The 19,497-nt window shown below is 33.9% G+C and overlaps 1 protein-coding gene across 1 annotated transcript in view; it reads left to right on the top strand.

Moving 5' to 3' along the window:
- Positions 1-251: 251 nt before the first annotated feature.
- LOC129751960 (uncharacterized) overlaps positions 252-19,497 on the top strand; it is a 34,732-nt gene continuing 15,486 nt past the window's right edge. The window contains exons 1-2 of the mRNA XM_055747758.1: positions 252-760; positions 9,051-9,282. Coding sequence (XP_055603733.1) covers positions 512-760; positions 9,051-9,282 — 481 coding nt within the window. The 5' untranslated portion in view covers positions 252-511. The remainder of the gene's footprint in view (positions 761-9,050; positions 9,283-19,497) is intronic.

Raw genomic sequence — 19,497 nt, 5'->3', positions numbered from 1 at the left:
TGTCTTTTTTGTCATTTTTGTCATTTTTGTTAGTTTTGTCATTTTAGTCATTTTAGTCATTTTTGTCATTTTTGTCATTTTTGTCATTTTTGTCATTTTTGTCATTTTTGTCATTTTTGTCATTTTTCACGGTGTGTCAAAATACGTTTTAAAAAATAAAAAATGACCACCAAAACGGCACTCGACATTCGAAAGATATAGTATTCAGTAATTCAGGAATTCTCTGAGAGTCAGCAATGAGTAGTTGAACTTTTAAGTTGTGACCAGTAAATTCATCGTTTTACCCGTGTAATTCTTCGGCTTAAGTTAAAATTGGGGTTCATTTCAACTCCCCATCGTGTGCTCTATCGTCTAAAATACGAGTTTTCTGCAGTGAATAATTAAATAAGGAGTATTTCTGGAAAAGAAAATTTTCGGAAACCATCTCGAACCTGAGGTGCGTCCGGCCATCTTTGAACATCACATATATTCCGTCAACATCAACATCTTCTGTTACTACTACGAACACATCATGGTGAGAGGTACCAAATCAAAACGCGCCAGGGACGAACTGGATAAGTCTCAAGATACTGCCGAACCTAGTGATCTACTGAGTCGTATTCAATCTATGATTGATGCAGCCATCCAGGAACTTGTGTCAAAAATCCAAGAAACAAATGCTGAGCTGCGTGCTGAAATCAACACCCTGCGGAAAGAAGTTCAGACTTACAAGGTTGAAAGTATGAATGAAATACAACGGGTAACCGACTCTATTGCAAAGGTTAGTGCTGAACACCATACTACCAAATTAAGTGTTGACTACATCGAAAAGGCGTCGGATCTTATTCTCTTGGGAGTTCCATATCGTGAGAACGAGAACCTGTTCGATATTTTGAAGAAAATATCTCACTCGCTTGGATTCGTTGGAGCGCCTGAACCGCTGGTTTACGCGAAACGGCTAGCTCGATTGCCCATCAACATAAACACTTCGCCTCCGATACTCTTGCAATTTGCTTTCAAAGGTGTGCGTGATGACTTCTTTCGGAAGTATCTCAAATCTCGAAATCTGTCTCTTGCTCACTTAGGTTTCGAAGTCGATCGAAGAATTTTTATTAATGAAAATCTGTCTGAAGCCTCTCGCAAAATACGGGCCGAGGCACTCAAGCTAAAACCATTGGGTAGAATACACTCAACATACACTAGAGAAGGTTTCGTTTATGTTGTACCAACTGAGAGAGCCGCTGCTAGGTTGATCACTAACGTTGATCAACTGTTGGAGTTTACCCTTCCTTGTTGAATCACTTCCTTCCATTACGATCCTTTGACTCCCATCCTTCATCCCTGTGAATCCATCCGCTCCTAAAAGTAATTTAACCAACATCAACCATTCCTTAAAGTTTCTCTTTTATCCTTTCCTGTTCCCCGGTTCTGCCTCTTCCCGAGTTTCCTTTTTTTCCTTATCCGTCCTAAAAGTCATGTACGAGACTCTGATGCTGCTTTGTTGCTGTTTGCCGACTGCGGATGTTGCTGATTTTTTTTTATATATTTATATACATATATTAAAAAGTGTGCTATTTTTAGAATTTTCTAGTAGAAACGATATTACTGGTCATGAAAAGTTTAGTTTTGTTTAAAAGAATACATAATCACATTGTCAATACAATTAATAGTTAATAGTAAACTGGTTACAAAGCGTTAATAATACTTTGTTCTCTCGTCTTTTGAAGTTTATTTTCCCATGTTTGCAAGCCGCGTTTTTAGCCCTGACAATAATGGTAACTATAACATTCCACGTACTGTTATGAATTGTACCCTTCGTTCAGACGTTTTGAATATATGCCATATCAATATCCAAAGCATTTGTGCAAGACAAATGAGCAAATTTGATGAGCTCACTGCTTGTTTTTCTAATAGTAAAGTCGACATAATCTGCATTTCGGAATCCTGGTTGAATAGTTCAATTGATGATAACGTTCTGGTTATTGATGGTTACCAGCTGTTGCGACATGACAGGCAACATACTCGCGGGGGTGGCATTTGTGTATATTACAAAAATTTCTTGAAATGTAGCGTTTTAGCTTCGTCTGTGCACTGCACTGAAACCCTAGATAAAGTTGAATACTTGCTAATCGAAGTGACGCATAATAGAAGAGCTTTTTTGCTAGGTACATTTTATAACCCACCCCGAAACGACTGTGTAGATACCTTAAGCAGTTTAATAAGTGATTTTTCGCTAACATATGAAAATGTTGTTCTATTAGGGGATTTTAATACCAACTTATTGAATTCTAACGAATTGACCCTTCGGTTCAAAGACATGATTGATTCACACGGTTTTTCATGCATCAATCATACACCCACCCACTTCTTTCCTACTGGTTGTTCACTTATCGATCTTATGATTACCAATAATCGAGATTTCATTCTGAATTTTGATCAAGTCTCTGCGCCTGGATTCTCTAAACACGACATAATTTTCTCTTCGATAGATATTTATCGGCATTCACTTGAAGCAAATAAATTTATTAGAGACTATTCGCGTATCAATATGCCTGAATTAATCAGAACGTTTAACGAAATCGATTGGAGTTTTTGTAGCCGAGTAAATAACCCCGACATCTCGGTCGAGCTTTTCAATAATCGCATTCTTGAACTATACAACAGCTTTGTTCCCTTGAAAAGAGTTCAACCTAAGCATAATCCTTGGTTCAATAATCAAATTCGTGAATCGATGCATAATCGAGACCTTGCATATCGGATATGGAAATCATCTAAATCAATCTCGAATTTTCAGCAGTACAAACGACTAAGAAATGCGGTGAATAATGAAATTAAACGAGCAAAAGTGGATTTTGTCTCAGATCAAATGCAATCTGCAAATTCAAATCAGGAGCTTTGGAAAAGACTTAAAAGTATTCACAGGTTTAATTCCAATTCTAATGCCACCTTAACTCACACAAGCGACGAAATCAATGAATATTTTGTTTCTAATTTTTCCCCGAATGTTACACAATTGCCTTTTTTGCCACTGAACCAAAATGGCTTCAAATTTGAATCCATCGGTATAAATGACATAATTTTAGCTGTAAGCTCTATAAAATCCAATGCAGTAGGATACGACGGCATTTCTTTAAAATTTATAAAACTGCTACTTCCTTTACTTCTTCCTGCCCTGTGTGATCTCTTCAATTCAATATTGATTTCCATGAAATTTCCCAAACCTTGGAAGATTGCCAAAATTATACCAATAAAAAAAAATTCGAAAAGCCAAGAAATATCAAACCTCCGTCCAATCAGCATATTGGGTACGCTATCTAAAGTATTTGAACGAATTGTTAATAAACAAATTCAGTCATATATAAGTAATATGAACTTATTGAGCTCGTTCCAATCTGGATTTAGAGCAAATCATAGTACTACATCCGCTATGTTAAAAGTTATTGACGACATCCACAGTATGATAGATAGCAAACAAAACGCCGTTTTGCTGATGATAGATTTTTCAAAAGCCTTCGACAAAGTTTCCCATGTCAATTTATTGAAAAAGTTGTCATTACAATTTAACTTTTCACGCAGTGCTATTACCTTGTTAGAATCGTATTTGAACAACCGTACGCAAATTGTTACCAACGGGAATGATTATTCTAATGCTGCCTATGTCTCCTCGGGTGTTCCTCAAGGATCTATCCTTGGTCCCCTTTTATTCTCCTTGTACATAAATGACTTGGTAACCGTTTGCTCTAATACCAAAGTTCATCTGTTTGCGGATGATGTTCAAATCTATATCTGTACTCCAGGAATTTCTTCTCATCAAGCAATTGACTTGATGAATAACGATTTACGTAGTATTTACCATTGGTCTTTGCATAATTTACTACCAATTAATCATGATAAAACAAAAGCTATCTTTTTTCCATCTAATTTCAACATCAGAAATGTTCCAGAACTAACTCTTGGTGATCAAAATATTGAGTTTGTTGATAGTGCCACTAGCTTAGGTGTAATCGTTCAAAGAGACTTGAAATGGAATGCACTAGTAAATGCCCAATGTACTAAAATATACAACACTTTACGAACACTCAAGCTTAAAACAAGCATACTTCCCATTAGTGTTAAATTGAAACTCTTCAAAGCTCTTATCCTGCCACATTTCGTTTTCGGTGCTGAATTAATTTTGAATGCTTCGGAGCTTTTAATGAATCGTCTTCGTTTAGCTTTGAACTGCTGTGTACGTTATATTTTTAATTTAAACCGGTTTCATAGAGTGAGTCATCATCATCAACAGCTGCTGGGTTGTCCTTTTAAAGTTTTTTACAAATATAGAGCTTGTATGTTCTTGCACAAAATTGCTCAAACAGGAAAACCATCTTATCTTTATGAAAAACTTACAAGATCTCGAAGCTCTCGCGTCGGTCATTTTATTATCCCTCGTCACTATACTGAGTCTTATAGTCGATCCATATTTGTCAGGGGCATAAGTATCTGGAATCAACTTCCTAGTTCCTTACGAAACTGTAATTCTTTCATAACATTTAGACGAGATTGCAAACATTTTTTCAACCAGTAACCAGACTCCAAAAACCAGTACCTAGTTTTGTATAGCTCTTTAGTTGTTTTAAAATTAGTCAGAGAATGACCTTAATGAATACTTTGTAGCACAAATTGTAGTGAATTATAAGGAATTAAATTACCTTAAACTACATGAGTTGATAAATGAATAAATAAATAAATAAATAAATAAATAATTTGGAAATGTTTCATCGGGCTTTTTTGTAATTAGAGCGATTTTAAATTTTAAGTCAATTTGCATTAGATTTCCAATGGGGTTTTTCGACCCTATGTTCAATGACCATGGATTTTTCAGACTACACATATTTTATGACAATCACCCAGTTCAATGACTTTATAGAAAATTTCATGCCCGACAACTTTGTGGAAGACTGGAAAAAGATTTGAGTTGATCCTGAAAAGTTATTGGCAATTTTCTAAAACTTTATTAGACTGATTAAAATTTTTCCATGTTTCTTAAGTTTTTTTCAATTCCGCTTCACTAAAAAGCGAATATCTTTACAGGCGTAGTTTGAATCGTTTTTGGGTCTTCGATAAAGTTGTTTGGGATAGAATTTTCAGCACAAATGTGTATGTTATAGTAAATCTATGGGTAATAGTCTTCATACGAGCTCATAGCTCTTTGAAACCTCTGTTTTCTTATTATAAAAATGGATAATGTGATTAACAATTATGATGATAATATTGATGATTGTAATGCTTGTATTGTAAACAAAAAAGATTTTAAGAAACTAAGAATTTTACATATGCGGAATGAATAAATTATCAAAATTTGACAATATTTTACAAACTATTGATCAGTCTTGTGTTGAGATCGATGTTATAGTAATAAGTGAAACATGGTTAAACAAGGAAAATTGTTCTCTCTATAATATTCCTGGAGATTCTTCATTTTTCTCTTGTAGGAATCAATCGCATGGTGGTTTAGCAATGTACGTTAGGAACAACTTAAAATTTAGAATATTGAAAAACGTTTTCATAGAGGGTTTTCACAACATAAGTTTAGAACTTTCCATCAAAGGAGAGTATATTGAAGTACATGGCATTTATAGGCCTCCATCGCTTCCTTTTAATACTTTCTGTGATCATCTTGAATCTCTTTTGTCTTCCGTTCCTAACAATCACTCTTGTTTCATAGTTGGTGAGTTTAATATTCCTATGAACTTGATAAATAATAACGCTGTAACAAAGTATAAAAAAAATCTAGAATCTTTCAAATTGCACCAATAGTTTTCCAACAAGACCAAAAAGTAATAATATTCTGGACCATGTGGTTAGTAAAATTGATGATATTGAGCGGATTAAAAACGATACCATATATAACGATGTACGTGACCACTGTCAAACTATTACTACTTTCGACTTGATCTTCGAAAAGAAAATAATTGAACTGCTGAATCTGCTAAGAGATTTTCATGCTGTGTTCACGAGCCACTCTTCAAAGGATCTGACGATCAGCTAACATTAACTGCCGCTCCCCCACCATCTCCAACAAACGTTTGGTTTTACAGGGAAAGCTTGCCATAATCTAATGGAACATTTAAAGGTAAGTAAAATAGATAAATTAAAAAAAACCCTTAAAACTGTAAAAATACCAATATCGCAGGCACTGCAGCTGTTCCAGGAGATTTACGAGGCATGCTTTAAGGAAAACTTAGATTCCGAGTACACATCACTCATTGATGAGTTTTCTACAGTGTGGGAGAATCTTAAACTGCCAAACTCTTCCAAATTCCACATTCTACGATTCCATGTAAAGGATTTTTGCGAATACACCGGAAAATCGCTGGATGTATTTTAAGAGTGTTCATCATGATTTTTCAGAAACGTGGAAACGATATCAAACTCTCGATACATCGAAGTTGTACTATGATCATCTCTTAAATGCTCTAGTGGACTATAACAGTGGTCATCTGTGTTGATTTTTAATTTTAAATAAAAAATATCGTTTATTTTTATTGTTGAATCCAAGAAGGTAATCAAAAATGAATATTTTAAAGCCAATATTACGCTATTTACCTTGTTCGACTAAGCAAATTTTAAGCACGAAAAAATGGTTGAAGACCCAAAAACGATTCAAACTACGCCTGGAAAGATATTCGCTTTTTAGTGAAGCGGAATTGAAAAAAAACTTAAGAAACATCGAAAAATTTCAATCAGTTTAATAAAGTTTTAGAAAATTACCAATAACTTTTCAGGATCAACTCGAATCTTTTTCCAGTCTTCCACAAAGTTGTCGGGCATGAAATTTTCTATAAAGTCATTGAACTGGGTGATTGTCATAAAATATGTGTAGTCTGAAAAATCCATGGTCATTGAACATAAGGTCGAAAAACCCCATTGGAAATCTAATGCAAATTGACTTAAAATTTAAAATCGCTCTAATTACAAAAAAGCCCGATGAAACATTTCAAAATTTTCAGGATAGATGCCTGAATACTATATCTTTCGAATGTCGAGTGCCGTTTTGGTGGTCATTTTTTATTTTTAATAAAGTATTTTGGAACACCGTGTTTTGTCATTTTTGTTATTTTTGTCATTTTTGTCATTTTTGTCATTTTTGACATTTTTGTCATTTTTGTCATTTTTGTCATTTTTGTCATTTTTGTCATTTTTGTCATTTTTGTCATTTTTGTCATTTTTGTCATTTTTGTCATTTTTGTCATTTTTGTCATTTTTGTCATTTTTGTCATTTTTGTCATTTTTGTCATTTTTGTCATTTTTGTCATTTTTGTCATTTTTGTCATTTTTGTCATTTTTGTCATTTTTGTCATTTTTGTCATTTTTGTCATTTTTGTCATTTTTGTCATTTTTGTCATTTTTGTCATTTTTGTCATTTTTGTCATTTTTGTCATTTTTGTCATTTTTGTCATTTTTGTCATTTTTGTCATTTTTGTTATTTTTGTCATTTTTGTCATTTTTGTCATTTTTGTCATTTTTGACATTTTTGTCATTTTTGTCATTTTTGTCATTTTTGTCATTTTTGTCATTTTTGTCATTTTTGTCATTTTTGTCATTTTTGTCATTTTTGTCATTTTTGTCATTTTTGTCATTTTTGTCATTTTTGTCATTTTTGTCATTTTTGTCATTTTTGTCATTTTTGTCATTTTTGTCATTTTTGTCATTTTTGTCATTTTTGTCATTTTTGTCATTTTTGTCATTTTTGTCATTTTTGTCATTTTTGTCATTTTTGTCATTTTTGTCATTTTTGTCATTTTTGTCATTTTTGTCATTTTTGTCATTTTTGTCATTTTTGTCATTTTTGTCATTTTTGTCATTTTTGTCATTTTTGTCATTTTTGTCATTTTTGTCATTTTTGTCATTTTTGTCATTTTTGTCATTTTTGTCATTTTTGTCATTTTTGTCATTTTTGTCATTTTTGTCATTTTTGTCATTTTTGTCATTTTTGTCATTTTTGTCATTTTTGTCATTTTTGTCATTTTTGTCATTTTTGTCATTTTTGTCATTTTTGTCATTTTTGTCATTTTTGTCATTTTTGTCATTTTTGTCATTTTTGTCATTTTTGTCATTTTTGTCATTTTTGTCATTTTTGTCATTTTTGTCATTTTTGTCATTTTAGTCATTTTTGTCATTTTTGTCATTTTTGTCATTTTTGTCATTTTTGTCATTTTTGTCATTTTTGTCATTTTTGTCATTTTTGTCATTTTTGTCATTTTTGTCATTTTTGTCATTTTTGCCATTTTTGTCATTTTTGTCATTTTTGTCATTTTTGTCATTTTTTCAGTTTTGTCATTTTTGTCATTTTTGTCATTTTTGTCATTTTTGTCATTTTTGTCATTTTTGTCATTTTTGTCATTTTTGTCATTTTTGTCATTTTTGTCATTTTTGTCATTTTTGTCATTTTTGTCATTTTTGTCATTTTTGTCATTTTTGTCATTTTTGTCATTTTTGTCATTTTTGTCATTTTTGTCATTTTTGTCATTTTTGTCATTTTTGTCATTTTTGTCATTTTTGTCATTTTTGTCATTTTTGTCATTTTTGTCATTTTTGTCATTTTTGTCATTTTTGTCATTTTTGTCATTTTTGTCATTTTTGTCATTTTTGTCATTTTTGTCATTTTTGTCATTTTTGTCATTTTTGTCATTTTTGTCATTTTTGTCATTTTTGTCATTTTTGTCATTTTTGTCATTTTTGTCATTTTTGTCATTTTTGTCATTTTTGTCATTTTTAATCATCATCAAATTTTTTTTCAATTTGGAATTTTTCGTCTCATGGAAAATTTCTTGGAATCGAAAAAAGAACATCCGACAATGCAAAACCTTCCTAGTTTGCAGATCGCATACAAATCTCTTCATTTGTGGCTCGAATATACCTTTTCAATTATTTCCAATCCGCATCCAAGCTGAATAATTCTATCTTTTCAGGTCATTCATCCGGGCACAAAGGGTTTTGCGCAAAACTTTTGCAAATCGCACAGCCCGAAAAAAAAATCATATCTCTAAATACTCATAACAAATTCTCACCTCGTCTGACTCTTCCAGTCAATAGTAGGGCGGCCGGCGATTCATAAAGTTCACCGCGCACCAAATCAGCTGGTCATCATCTCTAAGCTCAGCTCAGCTCAGCTCGCAATCCCAGCTAAGCACTGGAGGCCCGTTTCACCAGAAATCTCCCACGCCTCATCTCGGCAAAAGATCTTTCGAAGTACACCGGCGTTTGACGTTTGGCGGCGGCTGTCTGAGCGAGGTACTTTGTTGTGGTGCGATTTCTGCGGTAAGATTTGTCCCAAAACCTCATCAAACTTTGAACCGCGTTGGAATGAGCCCGAGTGGGGTCCCAGAGAAGTTTAAATCTTAGAAAGATAGATCACAGCATTGGTTTTCGCTGTTATTGAAGCATCAACTTCTAATGAATTTGGATAGGCAAAGCTGTACAGCATGGTCTGAATGGTTGGGCTTTTTCTAAGCTGTGTCGTTCTTAAGTGTAAATTTAAAATCTTTCGTAAAATTTCAAATATTCTTGCAGATGTTATAATTTGTCAAACATTTTCCGTGAGTTTTCGTTGTTAGCAGTTTCCTTTTAATTTTTTAGGTTTAATGCAAGATTTTTATTGTAATTTTTCGTTTCATGAAACTGTTCAATTTTTGTTTTCGTAATTTTTCAAATGTTTCCTTCCTTTCCTTTATATTTGATTATTTTTCGTACCTATTTTTATAGATACACAATTTTTTTTTTGTTTTGATTATAGTCGTTTTACTATCTTTATGGCATTCGCGACTTCACCAACACGTTGCAGTTGGCGGATCGTTATTGAAAAACTTATCCGGTACAACTGTGTTCGATGTTTGCTCTTGGGCTCGAACTCGACTTGCTAACGGAGTTATATCACAAGCCCATCCCAGAACCTCCGAAAAAAGTGTGATCTCATTTTAAATTTTATATTCAGAACTGAATTTCAGTCAACAAGTTAGAAAATTTTGAGAAATTGAAGTAGAACTCTGAACCTACAATCTGTTTTTGAGGTTTTCGAATCAGTTTAAAAACCAATATGTTACTCTTGAGTAACCTCACCCAATCATTGAAATTTGATATAGAATTTTAAATTTTTAGTGTAGAGTAGAAATCCTAGCTAGCTTTTCCTGGACCTTCATGGGAGAGGAGGGGGTTTTTAAACCCCAAAATACACCCTCCCCCCACCCGTTCTTAGGACCATGGCATATAGTAATTCCATACTTAAAGGCCCAATTTTTCAAAATGATAAGAAAAAAATCTTTTAGTTGCATTTTGTTAAGTTTTTCAAAAAAAAAGTGCTTACACTCAAAAAATACATTTCATTTCTATCAAGGCATACAAGGAATGAGTACCCTCATTCTCTCCTACTGATTAAAATCAATCGAATTTGTCGTAATTTTTTGTTTATCTTCTAGTTGTTTGTTATTATTCGGAACTGAAGAATTAATTTTGATTCAAATCCATTATACAAATTATTTCTTAACCATCTAGGGTAACGTACTTATTTTGCCTTGTCTAGCTCTCTTAACTATTCATTTTTTTTTCAAATATAGTAGAAGCCCGGGCATTAAATATATTGCACTAAATTTTTTCATTAGATGTTTTGTAAGAGCGCTAGACAAAGTGTTTCAAAATAAGTTCCCTGGTCCAAAATAAGTCCGCATGCATGAGTTATGATAGGAGTGATTTTTATTTATATCTTTGGAATTAACTTTATTTGCTTCTACCTCTTAATAACATTTTTAATTTCAATTTTAATTGTTTACACAGTGTAAACAGTGAGTTAACTTTTTTGAAGTAATATGTCTTTATAACTCGAAAACTGATCATGCAAATGGAACCAAATTTCGCATGGAAGTGTATTTCGGTACGAGGAGTGGACAGATAGGAAGAGAGAGAGGGGCTCTCTTATAATTCTATACATAACTCGAGAACTTGTCAAGCAAATGAAAACAAATTTGGTGTGTATGGATATTAGGATACGAGGAATGTTTCTATGTTTATTTGAGACACTTTCTTTCTTCAAGCGGGAGAAAGGAAAGGGTGATGGGAGCTTCATACAATTTTTACTACACAACTCGAGAACGCTTGTATCCCATTTACCCGAAAACCATTGCCCAGAATGAATTTTTCCCAGAACGACAAATACCCGAAATCAAACCCCAGAATGAACCATTTCCCAGAAAAAAAATTCCCCAGAATGCATTATTTACCAGAATTTTTTTCCCAGAATGGACCATTTCCAGATTTTTTGGAGTAGTATTATGAGAATCCAATTTTTGTGGAAAAAATCTATTTTAATTTTTTGAATTTCAGGTTGGATAAATATATTAAATTCACTGGGAAATGGCCATTCTGGCGAAAAATGTTCAGGGAAATGGTTCATTCTGGGAAAAAAAATTCTGGTAAATGTTCTGGAAAAAAAAAATCTGAGGAAGTGGATTTCTGGTGATTGAAAATCTGGTGATTTTTTATTCTGGGCAATGGTTTTCGGGTTAATGGAGTACAACCCTCGAGAACTATTCCAGCAAATTAAACAAAATTTGGCATGCAGGAGTATTTTGGTACGAGAAATGCTTCTATGAATACGGAGAAGGGAAGGGAGGCTACCTTACAACTTTCGGCATAACTGGAGAGTAGACTGGCCCAAATTTTTATGGGATGATTTTTACAACATTTTTTTCAACGCGGCACCCCCTAGATTGGTGCATTTAGGTGGCGCAAAGGATTTGAAATTTGTGTGGAGTTTGTAGAATTGTAGTTTAAAGGATGATAAACAAGTTTGTAGAAGATTGTGACGCGATACGAGTTGAATGTGATGAGTTATTTGCAATTGAATGTGTGATTTTTTTCGCATTTGATCGATATATCGTGAACGGTGTATAGGTAGATTGTAAGTACTAACTTGATCGCATTGTCACACAATGAGAATAACAGATTATCCATTTTGGTTTTAGTAATAACCATGGCATATGAAATTCGGAAAAGAACACTGTTTACAAAGCGAGCACATGTTTTTGTGTAATGGTCACCTTAACTACAGCGAAGCTGATGTGATCAATGATTAGTGTTGAATTTCATTTAAATTCACGGAATTAGCGACAAAGGAGTTGAAAAATCACGTAACCACTAGAGAGCCCCAAATGACCCGACTATTGAAAAAGTTATGCACTGCAGGTTAAAATTGATCCTTGGCCTAGTAAAAGATTTATTTTTATTTACATAGTATTCCGTATCACGACATAACTTGACGAACATAATTCCTAAAATTCACTCGGTTCATAGCAACCGTTCTCCAATTTCTCGGGCACCCCACGTTCGCCAGATCACGCTTCACTTGGTCTAACCACCTCGCTCGTTGCGCCCCCGCTCGTTTCGTTCCTACCGGATTCGTAGCGAACACCTGTTTTGCAGGACAGTCGTCCGGCATTCTCGCAACATGTCCCGCCCAGCGTATCCGGCCAGCCTTCACCACCTTCTGGATACTGGGTTCGCCGTAGAGGCGCGCGAGCTCGTGGTTCATCCTTCGCCTCCACACTCCGTTCTCCTGTACGCCGCCAAAGATGGTTCTTAACACTCGTCGCTCGAATACTCCGAGTGTACGCAGGTCCTCCTCGAGCAATATCCATGTCTCGTGCCCGTAGAGAACAACCGGTCTAATGAGCGTCATATACAGGTTACACTTCGTGCGATTCATGTCATATGGCAGAAGCACAAGCTAGCGCAAAAGACTTGAAATTTGTATGGAGATTTTCGGCAAAATGTATGAAAGATCGACATACTTTCACGCTTTGTGTTCTAAAATATGTTTCCAGTATGCAAGAAAGCTCAGAATTTCAGAAGTTGTTGTTCAAACAATGACAAATAAGTTTGTAGAAGATTGTGACGCGATACAAGTTGACTGTGATGAGTTATCCGTAATTGAATGTGTGACTTTTTTCTCATTTCTTTGATATATCGTGAACGGTGTATGGGCTAATAATCGCACTAACTTGATCGCATCGTCACACAATGAGAATAACAAATGGAAAGTTTTTGTCCTCGGTAAAGTTGTGAAAAAAGCTCTGACAAACATTATTGTGGGGCATGTAGACCTTCTTGCATTCATTATTATTGAGTGGTTAATAGACTGCCCCAAATTTGTATGGGACGTTCAAAACCTGTGAAATGTTATGCGCTGCAGGCTGAAATTGATCCTTGGCCTAGTAAAAGATCTCATGCTTAATTTGGGCGAGATCGGATCACGGGAAGGGGGCCTGAAATTTGTATGGGATTTTGAGACATTTTGTTCGGGAGAAACTTAAAAAACCAGTTTTTCATCAATAACTTTTATTTCCGTCGGCAGATTTCTTTCAAAACGGGTTTTCTTAAAGCCTAAACTATGACAAATATTTCATCCGAAGACTGCATTTCGATATGAGTTAAGATAAAATAGTTATAAGGCTTCAAAAATAGGCTAATTTTTTTAACGGTGGTTTTCAGCACTGTTAATGAGTCGTCAATATGTTCGACCGCCTCGATTCATTAACAGTGATGAATACCATCCTTAAAAAAGTTAGCCCATTTTTTAAGCCTAATAACTTTCTTATCTTAACTCTAATTGAAAGGCAGTCTTCGGGGGAAATATTTTTCATAATTTAGGCTTTGAGAAAATCCGTTTTTTGAAAGAAATCGGCCGACGGAAACCAAAGTTATTGATGAAAACTTCAGGCTCGTTGAGCAACCCTTCCCGTGGTCCGATCTGGCCCAAATTTTGCATAAGATCTTGTACTAGGCCAAGGATCAATTTCAGCCTGCAGCGCATAACATTTCACAGGTTTTGAACTTCCCATACAAATTTGGGGCAGTCTAGTAACCACTCAATAATAATGAATGCAAGAAGGTCTACATGCCCCACAATAATGTTTGTCAGAGCTTTTTTCACAAATTTACCGAGGACACAAACTTTCTATCTGTTATTCTCATTGTGTGACGATGCGATCAAGTTAGTGCGATTATTAGCCCATACACCGTTCACGATATATCAAAGAAATGCGAAAAAAGTCACACATTCAATTACGGATAACTCATCACAGTCAACTTGTATCGCGTCACAATCTTCTACAAACTTAATTGTCATTGTTTGAACAACAACTTCTGAAATTATGAGCTTTCTTGCATACTGGAAACATATTTTAGAACACAAAGCGTGAAAGTATGTCGATCTTTCATACATTTTGCCGAAAATTTCCATACAAATTTCAAGTCTTTTGCGCTAGCTTGTGCTTCTGCCATATGACCTGAATCCTTCAGAAAGTCATTTTTTCACTTAAAGGCATCAACTTAGGGAGTGCCGCGTGGAATATAAGCAATTTTTTTGTTATGGGCCAATCTACTGGAGAGCCTATCGAGCAAATTGAACTAAATTTACTCACCCCTCCATCCAATTAGAAGACGTGGAGGGGGATGGGACTCTTTTTCAAGTTTTTGCATAACTCGAGAACTAACCAAGCAAATGGAATCAAATTTGGCTTAGGATAGTATTTCAATACAAGAAATATTTCTATTTGAAACAATTCTTTTCTTGCAGTATGAGGATAGGATTGGGAATATAGGGAGGATAGAGAATGGCTTTCATACAATTTTTGGCACAATCCATGAATTTGAATTTAACAAACAAATGGACCAAATTTGACATAGGAAATCATTTTAGTATGGTTCTATGATTATTTTAGACCACCTTTCTTCCAGTTAGTAGAACATAGGAAGAGGAGAGGAGGGGCCATTACAATTATGTTAGCATAAGTTCTCAATTTATGCTATCAAAGCAATCAAAAGGAAGCAAGTATGACATGGAAAGGTTTTTGGGTTCGAGATGTGTTTCTACGATTGTTATAGACCCTTACGCTTTGCATTCTGGAGAGGGGAAGAAAGAAGGGAGTTTCTTATAAATTTTCTTGTGAAGCTCAAAATTTATCACTCAAATGGTACTAAATTTGAAATGAGAGGATTTTTAGATACCACAAAAATTGGGGACGATTATTAAAGACCCCGACCAAGGCTTCGAAATCTCATGAGATTGAGATTTTTTTGAGTGAGATTTTCCCTTTCTGAATCTCAGTGTGATGCTAGGTATTCTCATCGTGAGTATCACAAACGGTTCTTGTCTTGAATGTCAACGCTTTCTCAGAGTGAGAATCACGAGCAGAAAAACTACTTTTTGGAAGGCAGAGATGCCATGGAATAATATTTGTGCAAGCTCTTGAACAATGAAACAAGTTTTATAGTTCAGAAAAAGCTGAACATACCACGACTTTTTAAAAACTGTCAGTTATACTTGATGAATATTAAAGGCCAGTTATACTTTTTTTAATCATTTTTATAGAGAACATACTATTAAAAGCTCAGTACAATCAGGTTGATGATAAGAATTTGTTTTTTTTATTTCTGTCTTAAGCAAAGTTGCGAAATCTCGTTCAGTTAATATTTTATCGAGTGAGGTTCTTCCTTTTTGAATCTCAGTGTGAAACGTTAACGTTGATTGTGAATGAAAGTTTTTATTTTAAAACATCTTTCTGAAGAATGTATTATCATGACTTGTAAGAATCTGATTATAATATTTATGTCTTAGTTTAATGAAAGTTTAACAGAATGAGCAAAAAGTTTTTATGACCAAATATGTTGATGAGTCTCGCTCGTATTCAGAGCATTTAAGACATGCAAGTTATGAAATTGAATTTCCTACAGTAATGTACTTTTGAATCTCTTAAAAACGTTAATGCAAAGTTTTGCAATCATGGAAAAGAACCGCAAACATTGAAATGCCCAAGCTCAAATTTCTTCAAAAAACCCCCAATGGCTTAATGTGCTTGCCAGAAAAAAACATCTCAAATCTTCTGGACATTACAAGAACTATACAAAAATATAGCAAAATCTGAATTGCTAAATATTTGATTATTATAAATATTAACACCGCAAAGACAACCAAGCTGGGAAACACTAAAATTCAGAATTAAAATTATAAGGATCCACCGGGCCTAATTTTACAAATTTAGTATCTTTGAATTACCGAAAGTTTTTTTTGTCAATTTTGTTGAAAAAAGTTTTATGATTTTATTTATTGCATTCGAGCTATGCTTTGCTTTCACTTGTAGCGGCAACCTTAAAAACGAAGTTGAAATTTATAGGTGGCTATGTAGAGTTTTAATATAAATGAAGAAAATAGTTTCTTAATCTTCCAAACAAATTAAATTTTAAAATATAAAAATTAAAAAAAGATTGTTACCAACGAAAAACCATTCCAATTAAAACGCATGGCATCCCAGCTTATGCAACCGGCTGGAATCGACCACATATGAAAAGCATATATGAAACAAATAAAAAGTAATAAAGAAATATCAAAATTCTCCCTTTCAAATGAAAGCGGCGGTTTGTAGCTTCTATCCTAACGGTTAATCTTTTTTGTTTCAATTTAAAAAAGACATTTTAATGATTTTTTATGCATTTTAAAGATTTTCTTTTTCAAGAGAAAGAAAGCCGGTTTTATTTGCACCGGCTCACAGATCTTTTTCAAATATTATCTCGACTCGCGTGATGTTTGAAATTCCCTGTGGGAAATTTCTGAAGTAGAAAACATGATCGTTGCACCAACAAGTAGGATATGATTCATACCAGCCTATCTAATGTCCGATAAATTCACTTATTCTATTAAGAGCGTTTCCAGAAGATTTATAGAATTCTAAATAGAAAAAAGAATATAACAGAAATAATAATGTGCCATTGAATATTAAGATTGATCAAATATTATTGTACTACCATTTGGAGTAATTGTAAAATCGCTTCTTTTGTTAAGCGGCCTTACTTCTAATTTTTTGATTATTATCTTATGAGCTTTTAGACACATGCTTCAGAAATCAATTGTTCTTTAATTATTATAGCTGGATTTTTTTAACGATTTTTGAGTACGTTTAAAAATGCCCTTTAAAAGAAATTCGTGAAACCCTTGGAAAAACACTGTTCAATTTTATTAAAATGGCTTGTTTAGACTGTTAATTGATCATTCACAGCCTAGTACATCATTTTGAAGTGGTTTTTGTGAAATCGGGAATGTTAAGATTAGTTTCGAAAATTGGTTTTCTCTACGGTTGTTCCGGATCTTTTACAGTCTTTAAGTGACTATTACTGTCAAAAATTCGGCAGAAAATTGCACTACCAATGAGTAGTTTGGAACAGAGAAGGGATGTCAAGGACCAAGGACGTTTAAAAAAAGATCGTTTGAAAAGAGATTTAAATAAAAGTTGAAACAAAGGACAGCTTATCACTGACATCACGGCTTCTATTTTTTCATTTCGTTGATATAAAAAAGTAGGTTTTAATTCTGAATGTACAGATGCATATTTGTTAGAATACATGATCTTTATTAATATTTCCAAATTTAGATATCCTTCACTCGTACACAACATGCTCTGAAGAAGGGACCGCATGAAATTTAATGACTGTGATCATATTACAGTTCAACATATGTTTTTTTTTGTATGTCAACATCCGAGAAAATACAAAAAATAAACCTAAGAAAATCTGAATTTTGACCTTTTTTTGTAAAAATTTCAGCCCGTGAGAGTTAAAACAAATATCGATTTTTCTATTAATGTATTCTATGCTTAGCTAACTAAGCATATTTCACTGATTTCAAATAACCAGAAAATCGATTAGAAATGTTGCTTTTAATCCCGTAATATGTTGTTGCTTTTGATTTTGAAAACCAACAAAACGTCAACGACTGAATTTTATATTATTTTATTTAAGTCGTCTTGACTATGAAATTATGTTATAAATTGTTTAGTACCAAAGCGCCGTATTTGCAAATAATATTATAAAATTAAAGTGTTGTTCTCAAAATTTATAGGTAGTGTGTTGTGTACATAGACACTTTTTAAAACATAGGTACCACGAGCTTTAACACTTTCGTTATTAAAAAGTTTCAATAAACTCCAGTCATTAAAGCGCTCTTATTTTTTTTATATCAAAGCGTTTGGAGTCGTTCAACTTGGCGTGTCGCTAGTTTTTTTTTTTCGATTATAGTCGTTTTACCATCTTTATGGCATTCGCGACTTTATCAACGTTGCAGTTGGCGGATCGTTATTGAAAAACTTATCCGGTACAACTGTGTTCGATGTTTACTCTTGGGCTCGAACTCACGGACATCGGCTCAGGAGACAACAGACTTGCCAACTGAGCTATATCACAAGCCCACGTGTCGCTAGTGTGAAAAGCTAATCAAATTATATGATACATTCAAATATTCCATAGATTCGTTACAAATTTAACTGTCGTCAAAAAATAGTAGGGGAAAAAGTGGGGAATATAGCTGAAGATTTCTCTAATGGGATTCTGGATTTCTGATTTTTTTCTAGATGTGATGCTCAGTGAATTTCGTTTGACATCAAAAGCTTTGAGCATCACAACGAAATTCATTGTGCTGCTTAATTGATACTCATCACGATGAGTATCAATTTCAAATGATAATCTGAAATCTTGCAACTCTGGTACCATGAGAGCTTCAATGACAAAATAGGTAACTTACTTTAAAAGTTAATTTAAATATTTGAAATTTTTGAAAAATCTTGCAGGTTAAGCTCATTTGATTTGAGCATAAAATAAGTTTGTTTTAAGAAAATCATTAAACTTCTAAAAAAAATTAAAGCTGAAATAGAATAAGCAAAATCTACCAAACTTTTGAGAAAATTAAAAATTTTAACGGTCGGGTTCAAAGGTAAAATAAAAGATTAGATTTTTGGGGATAGAGGGATGCTTGTTATTTTTTTCCAAATTGAAAATTTTATTTTGAAAATCCCAAGCAACCAAAAGTCCCATAAAACAGGTACAAAACCGCTTACTCAGCCCCATCATCGATATGAAGTACGTTCTATGCAGCTAAAAATTTAAGCTCTTATTGATGCTTTCAAGTTCCAAAACAAGTCCTAATGATCCTCTTTTCAGCTTCCAGCGGCCTTTTAATTCAGCTTCCAAAAATCGTGAAATGAGCAAAAAAACACTTTCTATCTCAACTGCACCCTTGGCATTGCTTCATATCACCTTGTCTTGGTTATTTACTATGTTCGGTACATGGAGCCGCCATGATGCTACGCGCCGGATTCCAAACTCGACAAATTTCTCATTTGCTTCTTTCCAACATTTCCTACATAAATCGCATCAGAACGGTCACTCAATTATCAAACTACTTATTGAAAAAAAATTTGCCAGGCTTGGGGATCGAACCCCGACCTTTGTGATGAGAATCGAACACGCTACAACTAGATCACGCCTAGATGTTGTTCTAACTGAAACTAAAACTGAAGTGGTGATTTGATTTTGAAAGCACCTCAATGCACTTTTTGTGACTCACCTAATCCCGTTTTGAGCACTTTTGTGCCCTTTATGTGACTTACCAAATCCCTTTTAGAGCATTTTTGTGCCCTTTATGTGACTTAAGTCCCG

The sequence above is a fragment of the Uranotaenia lowii genome, chromosome 3, assembly GCF_029784155.1.
Source record: "Uranotaenia lowii strain MFRU-FL chromosome 3, ASM2978415v1, whole genome shotgun sequence".
Lineage (NCBI taxonomy): Eukaryota > Metazoa > Arthropoda > Insecta > Diptera > Culicidae > Uranotaenia > Uranotaenia lowii.
Note: the sequence above shows the minus strand (reverse complement) of the source record. Positions and strands in the feature narration are given on the sequence as shown.